Source organism: Lygodium microphyllum, chromosome 23 (genome assembly GCF_053477565.2).
Source record: "Lygodium microphyllum isolate KBCC chromosome 23, Lygodium_microphyllum_v1.1.10, whole genome shotgun sequence".
Lineage (NCBI taxonomy): Eukaryota > Viridiplantae > Streptophyta > Polypodiopsida > Schizaeales > Lygodiaceae > Lygodium > Lygodium microphyllum.
In genome coordinates this window covers 137,101,945-137,113,731 of record NC_141157.1, presented here as the reverse complement: position 1 = coordinate 137,113,731, position 11,787 = coordinate 137,101,945, and the positions used below count along the sequence as shown (strand labels likewise).

Genomic DNA, 11,787 nt, shown 5'->3' with positions numbered 1-11,787 from the left:
AAGAAGAGAGATGAGAGAGGAAAAAGAGGGAGAGAGAGACTCTTGGAGATCTACATTATCAAGCCATTTACTCAAGAATTAGGGTAAAAACTAGGGGCAAAATTTAACAAAATCCAAATTTTAAAGGTTTTCTCGGTCATCGAGCTAAAATTTTAAGCTTGAAAACTCAAAAAACAGCCGACATATACAAAAATTTACATATTTTCTCTTCATATTCGCCCAATTTTCTAAACTCTTTAAGCAGAGATTCGTCCACCTATCTACAAATTGAAAATCACGGGGATCCCTTACTATGTACCCTGCGGAAAATATCATCACCATCGTATATCTAACGATTACGGCGGCCTGTCAGAGAGGAGGCTCAAGCCAGGGTATACTATGGCGGGATGAACTTATGGGAACCGCTTGCTACTAATTGAAAAAGAGGGAGAGAGGCTTGATAGAGGGTGGCCAGTTATGGTGAAGCAAGCAGCTAGCTTTTGAGAACTTGAAAGAGGAGAGTCTAAGCTTGAGAAGCACCTTTTGGCTTCTATCCATGGTCACGAGGTCAAAGCTCTGATGAAACCCTCGTTAATGTGGTCACATCAACAGTTTCAGCACTAAGCAGTCGATTTCTCATGAATGGTCAATCATAGATGCTCTCTACAATGCAGGCCTACTCAACGAAAGGGGAACCCTCTCTGTCCCTCTCACTCCAGAGGACATGACTCTCTCAATACAACATGAGTGCCTCCAATGTTGGGACAATCAAAACAGCAGAGTATCCAACCCCGTTGGCCCTCAGTCTTGTTTTGCATCTCCGACCATGCAAACATTGTGGAGCTATGGCTGGTACAGTCCTCCTGAGATTGGAGAAGAGCTTGGTACAGAATCTGCGGGATTATCAGAAGTAACAGCTGGATTGTGTGTGACAAGGAAGGGGAAGTCCGAAGCATTATCAGAAGTAACAGCCGGATTGCGTGTGACAAGGAAGGGGAAGTTCAAAGCACAACGTGGTGACACAGAGCAGCCAGGTTTGATTGTTAGCCATGGCAATCGCCGGGGATACAAAGATGCTCTCGTTGCTTCCTTGAAAGCTTGTGCCATGCAAAAAGATCTCAGAAAAGGCAGCAAAATCCATGCCGATATTGTTGAAAGGGGGTTGCTAAAGAATGACACCTGTGTTTGCAATACTATTATCAATATGTATGCCAAATGTGGTGCACTTGCAAGAGCACAAGAGGTGTTTGACAAACTTCAGATTCGTACCGTGGTCTCTTGGAATGCACTAATCACAGGTTACGCACAACATGGGCACGGTGAAGAAGCCCTATCTTGTTTCGATCGGATGCTGCAGGAGGGTTTCTCTCCAAATGCAACCACCTTTCTTTGCATATTGAAAGCCTGTGGCAGCATAGGAGCAGTTGACAAGGGCACAAGTATTCACAAAGAAATTGTTAAAGAGGGATTGCTGGAAAAGGATGCCTCTCTTGGTACTGCATTAGTGGACATGTATGGCAAATGTGGTGCACTTGCAAAAGCTCAAGAAGTGTTTGACGAACTCCCAATTCATGATGTGGTCTCATGGAGTGCAATAGTTTCAGCATATGCCCAACATGGACATGGTGGGGAAGCACTAAACTGCTTTGAGCGGATGAAACAGGAGGGAGGCACACCAAATGCGACTACTTTTGCTGCAGCCTTGAAAGCTTGTGGCAGGATAGGAGCAGCTGACAAGGGCAAAGATATACATGCTGAGATTCTCAGAGAGGGCTTGCTGGAAAAAGATGTTTTTCTTGGCACTGCCTTAGTGAGTATGTATGCCAAATGTGGTGCGCTTGCAAAAGCTCAAGAAGTGTTTGAAAAGCTTTCAAATCCGAATGTGGTCTCATGGAGTGCTTTAATTGCAGCATATGCCGAAGATGGGCATGGTGCTGAAGCACTGAAGTGTTTTGAAAAGATGAAAGGTGAGGGCCTTTCCCCAGATGTAGTCACCTTTCTGAGTGTCTTAAAAGCCTGTGGTAGCATTGGGGCAATAGTTACGGGCAAAGATATACATGCTGAGATTGTGCGAGAAGGTTTACTAACCAAAAATATATCGATTGGTAATGCATTAGTGGTTATGTATAGCAAATGTGGCGCACTTGCAAAAGCCCGAGAAGTGTTTGATGAGCTTCCAGTTCGGAATGTAATCTCATGGAGTGCACTTATAGCAGCATATGTGCAGCATGGGCATGGTGAGGATGCACTGATTTGTTTTGAAAGAATGCAGTGTGAGGGTTTCTCTCCAAATGCAGTCACCTTTGTTTCAGTCTTGCAAGCGTGTGGCCTTGCAGGAGCAGCTGCCAAAGGAAACAAAATACATGCTGAGATTGTTAGAGAGGGTTGGCTGGAGAAGAACACCATTGTTGGAAGTGCATTGGTGGATATGTATGCTAAATGTGGAGCGCTTACAAAAGCCCAAGATGTATTTGATGAGCTTCCAGTTCGGGATGTCAACTCATGGAATGCACTTATGACAGGATATGCCCAGTTTGGAAAGAATGACGTTGTCTGTGACTTGTTCAACAAAATGATAGGAGAAGGTATTATGCCAAATCTGATCACACTCACTGTTATGCTTAATGTATGCCGTCACTCAGGTTTTGTGGAGTTGGGCCAAATGTGCTTTGAGACTATGAGCACAAGCTATGGCATCACACCAACTTTGGAGCACCACACTTGCATGGTTGATCTCTACGGCCGTGCAGGCCACTTTGACAAGGTGATGGCAGTGATCAAGAGGATACCATCTGATTCTTTTCCAACATGGAGTGCTTTGTTGGGTGCATGTCGAAAGTGGGGAAATGTGAAGCTTGGAAGATTAGCCTTTGAACATGCAGTGAAACTGAATCAAAAAGATGCTGCAACTTATGTTTGTATGAGTAATATTTATGCAGCTGCAGGCATGAAGGAGGATGCACACAAGATTGAAGTTATAAGAGTGAAAAACAAAGCATGGGCGAACCCAGGACATCATTAGCTCACTGATATGACAGGAAATATCCATAAATTTTCTGTGGGTGGCTTGAAGGCCATTCTCGTTATTTTTTTGCTAAAAAGGTGCAGCTAATCATGTTACTCAGAGTTAAGTACAATGATGCACATATGCTCAACAGTCACGCTGGAACTGAATGCAAATCAAATCACATATATACAAGGCCTCTCAAGGTGGGTTATTTGGGGAGGCAGGCATGGGAGAAAGAGGCCATTGTTGAGGAGTGTAACATCAGTATGGCTTGTCATCTGGCAAGGTGAAAAGCAGGCAATGTCAACCCCAAGGGTGAAGGAACTGCTGCTGAACCTCCCAGTGATGCCGAGAGTCCCCTTGAAACTACTCCAACAGCCTCTGAAGGAGTGAATGATGGATGACGAGAGCTCTGTCAAAGTGGCATGTGTCGAGTCTTTGATGCCTGAAGATCAGCTGGCAGTGGGCCTTCCAAAGGTGACATGGTGTGAGGCTTCTAATAATTGCCGACACCTCTAATCATGGTGTAGTATGCTCCAGTAGTTGGTAGTTGGGAAAGTCTAGGCCCACAAAATGCACGTGAACCAGCCTCAATGATGACAATTGTGATGTGCATCTCCACCTTTTAAAGTAGGTGACATCTTTGTTTGACTGACTGGAAGCAGAAAGCACCTCAAGTGAAATACACCATGTGAACGTCTGAGGCTGGGTTCTTCTCGATGAAGGATCTTGCAGGTTCCTCTTTGAACCAATTGTGCAGCCTCACAAGACCATAGATAGTGCTTTGGGGTCTGTAAGCACTGTGCAATACTGCCAAACCCTGTCCTGTTGCATTGGAACCAATGGATTGCCAATTGCTAGACCCCATGGGCCACTAGCCATAGGTTGAAAAAGATCCTTGGCTGTCAGTGATCATGTAGGCATTTCCTGAAAGCATGTCTGAAGGGGTTCACGGTACTATGCTTTGCCTAGTGTCTACTACAGGGAGCCCAATCCATATCATGTATTAAAATATGCTTGGCAATCTGGCTGTGTGGGCGAAGAAAGTCACTGCCTTCTGTGAAACTGATGGAGCATGCTGACCCCACTTTCCTGGATCCCAGTCCAACTAATCCAAAGCTCAAGTGTCCCAGATCCATAGCTCTCACTCTTGGATATTTGACTAGGTGATGTATGGGTCAAATTGCCATGACTTCCCTTGGAGTCATATGACTCAGATCCTCCTCAAAATGAGATGAGGGAAACCTAAGCCATGCTGTTATCTGTCTGATGCTCATCTGCCACCCTGTTGCATGGTGAAGAAAGTGTCTGAGAGAGTGCCTCTAACTTTGCTTGTTACCTGCATGGGGATGCCTAGTGGTGAGAGCAGGGTTGCCCAACTGAGATCTTGCATAGGCTCTCAGTGAGGAGGAGCAAGCTACAATTATGGAATTACTACATCAATGTCTAGCCATGGAGCCCCTACTACCCTCTTGCTTCTTATTGCATGCTAAAGGATCTCCTAGTCTCATGTCCCTGTAAATATCTCTTAAAAGCTTGATTGAGCTGGAAGGTCCGGCCTTCTAAACAACCTGCTGAATGTATGTATGCCCTCCCCAAACTATAGGTTGTCTCTATTCTTGACTTGTGAACTCCATATGACTGTTCGTCTATCAGTGGTCTCTGTCTGTTTATTTGATCAGGCCAACCTATTTTGTGGTACGGCAACTATTTCTTTGTTTAGATAAGGAGGGATTGTGGACACAGTCATTCATTTATGTGCTTGCAGATTCTTGGTGTGGAGAGAGAGCATATGGATTATGTGAGCTAGCACTCAACTGTTTGTACTAATAATTCTTGTAGTGGATTATTGGTTTTGGTTTATCTTTGTATCGCCCCTTTCATCAACTTGTGTCTTTCACTATTCTACTACTTGTTTTGCTCTTCTAACATGGTATTAGATGTTTAGGTTCTACTTCAAGGAGAAATGTCCTTTATTTGTTGGTGGCTTGTCTACTGGCCTATGCTTACCTCTGCTAGTTGGTGACCTAATGCTATTATCATCAATCTCACGATGTCGGTTGCAAGGTGGAATGGAAGCTTGGCTTTCCAGGCCTGGACTTGTATATATGGTTGATGCCCTCATCATTCCAGCTGATGTCCCGCTGTCGTTTATATCTTGTGTTTGGTAAGTGTGCTTGTTAATAAGTGGTAGCTTGCTTTTGTGCCTATGTTTTACATGTAGTGCTAGTCTTGTGGTACAACTCATGTTTGACAAGTGGTAGGCAGGTTTACTGATTTTTTTATGATGTGGATGCTTCACCAACGTTCAATGACTTGTGTCAATCTAGCAATGTCCGCATGTCCTTTGATATTGAGTACAACTCGTGTTTGACAAGTGGTAGGCAGGTTTACTGATATTGTTATGATGTGGATGCTTCACCAACGTTCACAATCTAGCAATGTCCGCGTGTCCTTTGATATTGAGTACAACTCATGTTTGTCACTTCATGTTAAGTTTGCAAAAAAAAGCTTTTGCTTGCTTTTTTGACTAGAATAGTCTTTGTTTATGTGGTCACTATTTTGTGGGCTTTTCTTGTATTTGTGTGTCTCAAGTTGTTCAAGCTTAAGAGTATGATTGACATTACTTGTTCGGGCTGGAGTTCTTTGCAAACTATCCACACTATCTTTGCTACACACTTCCCATTGAGGTTACATGTAAGGAAATTCCCTTTCTCATTTTACTAGTGAAGCGGTTGTCATGCGTGTGAAGGTGAATCGAAGGAATGATGTGGTATGATGTCATATTCGAAGAGAAGGAAGATGTTGGAAGACATATTTGGTCATGCTTAGTGGAGCATGAGATCTTGTGCAAGTCTACAACATATCAATTCACTTAGGGCTTACCAATGGCTCAAGTGAGCACTTCTTGGCTCTAGTGATGTTGCATGCTATCATGCTTCTAGCTGGAAGAACCAAGTGTGAAGTGAAGAGAGGGCATGTTGGTGCCCATTTATTCTTGGTAGATTTGGTGTGTCATCTAGTTCACATGTTTTGGTGACTCCAGACCTTGTAATGGTACCTTTGGTGCCAAGTTTACGATGGGATGTGCAACATGATGTGTTCATGTGCTTGCATGAGGGAACTTGAAGGGTATCCCTATGCTCTAAGAAAGGAACCTTGGTGTCACAATGAGCTAGCCATGGAGCTTGTGTGGTTACAAGAGATTCAAGTTAGTTAGCTTGGGCTTATGGTATTTGGACTTTCTTCATGTACTTTCTTTCTAAGGTGCATCCAATGCAGTGCATGTTGTTGGAGTATTCATGGTGCATCCTTGGTATTCTTGTTCTTTGCTTGTTTATCTATACCCTAAGAGAGGGTGTTAGTAGTCACATCACAATTTCATGGTTGCTTATGACCTAATTTATGGGCAATCTCATATTGTTTGTTTGATTATTAGCCAACATGTTTTTGTCGTCGCTCCCGCGAGCCACATCGTCGGGTCTACAGACCGCTTATCAATTTAAGCATATTAAGCAATCGAACTATGGGTAATTCTCACATAGCCAATGTACACTCTCCAATCGAATGTAGTGAGCTTATTGACTAATCCATTCATTGTAGTCTAGCCATACCAATCCACCAACGATCTAAGGGATGCACTTAAGCAAGCTTCATCTCCATGCTCCACCTATTGTGCTCGTTGTGCAAAGAGAAGAGAAGAGAAGAAGAACAAGAGAAGAGAAGCAAGAGCTTCTCCAAGTCGCGGTCCTTTATTCTCACTCATACTCTTTTCCCCTCTCAATCCCTCTCTCTCTCTACACGAGCAAGAAGAGAGTCATAAGTTTGTACACTCCAAGAATGAGCTTATTGTTGAGTTGCTTTTCAAATAGTGTTCTCACTATAAAAGGGTGTGTGCATTACTTAAGGGGGTTATCTACCTCACTATGCTGTGGCTTTTATGATTGTGCAAATGTAAGTGAGAGAGGAGTGAAATCGCAAGCAGGCTTGGAGTGTTGTCTCACACTTGAGAACCTAGTTAGTGGTAGGGGGAAAAATTGCGGGTGTAAAACTCAAGATGATAGGTCTATCAATGCTCTCTGAACATTCTGTCCTTGAGTTGCCTTGAGTTAAGTGAAGCGGGAAAGGACTAGGGGTTACAGTTCCTGAGGTACTGTGGCTATATATGGTCCTCAAGTCTTTTTTTTCCCTCTTTTTTGTGTGGAAAGCATTGCATATAAGTAAACAAGGAGGGCTTCATTGAGGCTCTTTGTGGGAGCTTTCGCTCAACCGCCAAGACCCACGGACCGCTTATTGTTTCAAGCGTTTCAAGCTGAGCACTAATGGCTACCTCTCACATAGCCAACGCGCCATCCATACCTACGAGTGTAGTGAGCTTACCTCCATGCCGTTCGAGTTACCTCCTCTCCCGCGCACTCCGGTAGTTCCACGATCCAAGTGTAAGCTTCAAGCAAGCTCCATCCTCAAGCTCCATCACCGCGAGCAAGAGAAGAGTAGAGAAGAGAAGAGAAGAAGAGAGGAGAAGGTGGAGAGCTTCTCCACCCCACGGTCCCTCACTCTCACACACTCACTCCCTCACACTCACACTCCCTCTCTCAAGCACAAGCTCAAGCAAGCAAGAAGAAGAAGAAGAAGATGATGATGAGAGCCACTTTTTGCCACACACAAGAATGAGCTTCTCATTCACTTTTCAACTTTATATAAAAAACCCTAAATTCCTTTTGGGCGGTCATCCCATTTTCTCCTTTTTTTACATGGCCGGCCATAGCCTAGGCCCATTTTCCCATTGTCCTTCTATCTTCCTAGTTTCCTTTCCACCGTCCATCTACATTTACAAATTGCACGGGTGAGAGTCCGGCACTCTCTTACAAGATTTCAGGGTGCACCTTTTTATTTTAAAATGCACCTTTCCCCTTTTGCATTTGCCTTGGACTTTTAAGGTTGCCCTTGCGCTTTTGGCCTTTTCTCCTCTTCTTTCTTCAGTCGGGCTACCTTTTTTTCGCCTTTGCCCTGCGTCTTTTTTATTTCCTTTTGTTTTCTTCGTGTTGGGGTTAACATTACCCCCCTCCTAGACGAGTGCCAATCCCATGGCACTCTACGTCGAAGGTAGCATGCGGAGCTTGCACCGAAGACATGGGTGGAAGGGACTGTTGTGGCTTGCCTTGGAGGAGTTCTGATGTTGGTGCGGATGAAGGTCGTTGGTGGCACTTTGCTGGTCTGATTGGCTGGTGATATGATTGTTGTAGGTGGCGATAGGGCTACTCTTTGTTGGGAATGGTCACTCATAGCTGGCACGGGTGTTGGTGTTCTTGGGATGCTCATGGTGGATTCTGCTCGTGATGATTCTCTGGTGGTCTTGCATGATGAAGTAAAGGACAAGAGTTCAGAGTTGAGTGTTAATGTAGAGATGACAGTGCTTTCGTTGGAGTCTTTAATACCTGCAATTGGAAAACCTCTCGTGGTCTCTCCCTAAGGGGTAGTGCTAGTCTTCTTATTGTGCACAAGACATATTTGGATTAGTTTGGGAGACATGTCGAACTCTAAGCAAGCCTAGAGTATTGTCCTGCAGTTGAGGACCCAAACTGTGTATAGGTTATAGTGTGAATATTAAGTGAGTACACGTGTGTATTTAGGTATTACTTAGTTAGAAGATTGTCGGTCTGGTTCCTTGTATAGCAATGGGTCAGTGAAGCAAGGGGCTAAGTTGATGGAAAAATTTGTCGATGAAGACGGGGAGTACACTTGAAGATTGCTTGAGACATCATTATGGTCTTGTCAAGGCAATGTAGCATAATTGAGCTCCTTGATGTCTTAGCTTTTGGTAGCTAGTGGCTACTTGTAGTGCTTGAAAAGTATGGTGTACTTTTCCATTGTCTTTCATGCCTTGCTTACCACTATTGATTGTAATGGCATTGAGATGGAGTGCAAAAGAATTGTGCAAGTGGTTCAGGGTGACAGGTCTAACCATAGGCGAGGTGAGCTCCCTAGGTATGTCCTGCCCTTAATGTGCCCTGAACAATTGTGGGGGATGTACAAAGGGCTAGGGGATTAGGGACGGAGCCAACCGACCAAGGTCACTGGACGTACCTAATTTGAGGATCCCTAGGTGCGGTGCGGTGATCGTGTGTGCTTTTTTTTTCTTCTTCTTTCTTCTCTCTTTCTTTTTTTGTTGGAAAAAATGAATACAATCAATGCCATACATTGAGGCTATTAGCCTTTCATTTGGATTGAGAAATGTTGGGATCCAAAGGCTATGAATAATGGATATTACAGAGATGATTGTGTCACCAGCCTTGATGCTAGAGGAACTGTTGTTGAGATGAAGAGATACACTTGAGATTTTGCAAACCTCTTTGTAACATGTGAGACATCGAATAATTGAGTAGCACTTGGAGTGAGCTGTGCATGGACAAGGGCAAAGCATCTTCCGAATTGAATCCTGGATGATGAAGAGATGTTCGCCCTTGTTGAGAGCATGGCTCCTGTCCGAACATAGAGTTTGGCCAAGAAGGAGGAGGTAATCGATGATTATGCTTTGGCCATGCTCAATTGCAATATGTGCTTTCTGCAGAGGTGTCCTTGGGTTCTCATCCAGTGGCGTTTCCTTCATGGCTTTTGTTTCTTGGTATTCCTGTCACTTCCTCCATAATGGTTCTTTGTGGGGTTGGTGGTCTTGTGGTGACTTGGATATTAAATGCTTCTAGACATTGACTTGTGTCATTCTGCATTCACTTGAAAAGGCGTGAGAGTACATGCAAGTCACATGCTTCAACCATAATGAAAATGTCCAGCTAAACAAGACATCGCCAACTTGAATCCCTTAGTTTTGACTTGATGCGTATCACCTGCACTTGGTCATCATTGCTCATGGGGTGTGTTGGCCTTTGCTTCTTTTGGTATTATTTACACAGTCACAAAACACATTGTTTATTTATTACATGTTCATGAAACCATTTCACTTCGTGAGGATAAAAACCAATTGTAGAACTCAGGATTGTACTCGAGTGTGGTACACATATCTAGCTTCTGTGGTAGCCTACTTAGCAATAGTAAATATTTGGCAATATCGAGTAGCATGGTGCCTTGTTCGAGTCTACTGGAAACATGTAGCTCCTCCTCAATGAAAACTTTATCAATCAAAGGGCTCTCTAAGCTAGTTCCAGCTAGGTCCATACCTCGAACTGTAGCTAGAACTCGAAATGAAGTTGGTGCCACATAGGTTGGGTCTCTTTGGGACCACCATTCGCCATTTGGCTAGTCGCTCCTCTGAGACTGTCATGATTTGGGCTCCAAGTTCGGCCATTGTAGCGCAGTTTTCAAACCAACATTTTTCAAATTGGCTTCTACCCTCTGATTATTGCTTTAGTTGCTCTATCTCTAAGAGATTTGGTTGGTAGAGCACATCATTGAATGTTACAGTTAAGCGTAGTTCGTCGGCTTCCTCGTTAGAGATGAGTTGCATGCGTTCATGTAGGAGCCTATCATAGTGCTCGTTAAGATGTTCTTGCTCTTCCCAAGATAGGGAAAATGGCAAGTATTCTCCAAGCTGCTTCTTAGGGAATGCGCCCATGTCCGCAAGGACGTAAACACGTGCAAATACCTTGAGCTTAGCATCCAACTCAGTTAAGCATTTTGCGACACTTCTATGTTCAACGAGGGCTTGCTCGGTTGCTATCTCATGCAAGGTTCTAGGAGTTTGCCTAGGCTTTAGCATAGCTGGGGGCTCAGGCCTAGATGAGCAAGATTGATCAATGCTAGGATTGTTCATGCTCTCGAGGATTGTGCGTTTTTCCTGAGGTTTTGCTACTATTTTGTCATGGTTCTCCTCGGATGTGACTGGTATAAATTTGTCACCCTGTTGTAATAGTGTTGTATCCACTCTTGATTGGTCAATGCACGTTCTATTGTCGATGGATTGAGTGTTGCAAGCTGCCATTGATGGTAATGATTGCTTTGATTTTTCAGAGCACACGGATGTGTCTGAGGTTTCACCGCTATTAGGAGAGGCATCAATGGATTCATTGGTGGATGGACTCGATGCTTTATTCATCAGCTCTCCAGCGCTCTTCGTCTCAATGTTCTTGGGGTCCACAACCACCTACAACTGTTGTTGTTTTCGCTGTTTTTTCCTCTTTTTCTTGGTTAGTAAAGGTGCATCTCTTGGGGTCCACAACCACCTGCAACTGTTCTTGTTTTCGCTGTTTTTTCCTCTTTTTCTTGGTTAGTAAAGGTGCATATCTCAACGACTCAGGACCCTGGACTAGGTCAACCATTGATGTGCTTGGTTGGGCCTCAGCATTTCCTTTCTCTAGTGTGTCCTCATGGGACATAGCCGTGGCCTGCGGAATAGCCTTGCCAGGTTGTGAGGGTACAACTGTCTACCTTTTGGGAGAGTCTAGCTCTTCAGCCAATTCCCATGTGTTTAACTCCTCTAGCCTAGGATTTAGGCACTTTGGAAGTGCTAGAGTTGTCAAGGAAGTTGGTTGCAACACCTCCTTCATAGGTAAACTGCTAAGGACACATTCCGCGAGGGGCATTGTTACAGCCAAGGGCTGTGACTGTGCTGTGATCCCTTATTGGAAGTAGTAGTGGCTAGTCCAGTGGGCTGGCTACTCTTGGTGGATTGTGGTGTCAGGTCCCTAGGGCGATCGGAAGTGGTCGCGTCTTTTGTTGCCCTTTGAGCATTCATCTGTGTAGATTGAGCATGAGTTGATCTGGTCCCATTGGGTTGCGCAGGTATATCCTTGGGCCGAGAGCTACGACTAGTGTCATGTCCCCCTCTTGGATATTTGGAAGCTTAG

At 44.3% G+C, this 11,787-nt stretch overlaps 1 protein-coding gene across 1 annotated transcript; it reads left to right on the top strand.

Annotated features, from left to right (window-relative positions):
- Positions 1-256: 256 nt before the first annotated feature.
- On the top strand, positions 257-4,999 carry LOC148016790 (pentatricopeptide repeat-containing protein At2g33680-like). Its single transcript, XM_087664353.1, has one exon. It carries the CDS (start codon positions 704-706, stop codon positions 2,999-3,001), a length of 2,298 nt encoding a protein of 765 aa, XP_087520479.1. The 5' UTR covers positions 257-703; the 3' UTR covers positions 3,002-4,999.
- The last annotated feature ends 6,788 nt before the right edge of the window (positions 5,000-11,787 follow it).

Bases quoted from the DNA above. Each gene is read 5' to 3' on its own strand.
- LOC148016790 (XM_087664353.1), top strand. From the start codon at position 704: ATGACTCTCTCAATACAACATGAGTGCCTCCAATGTTGGGACAATCAA.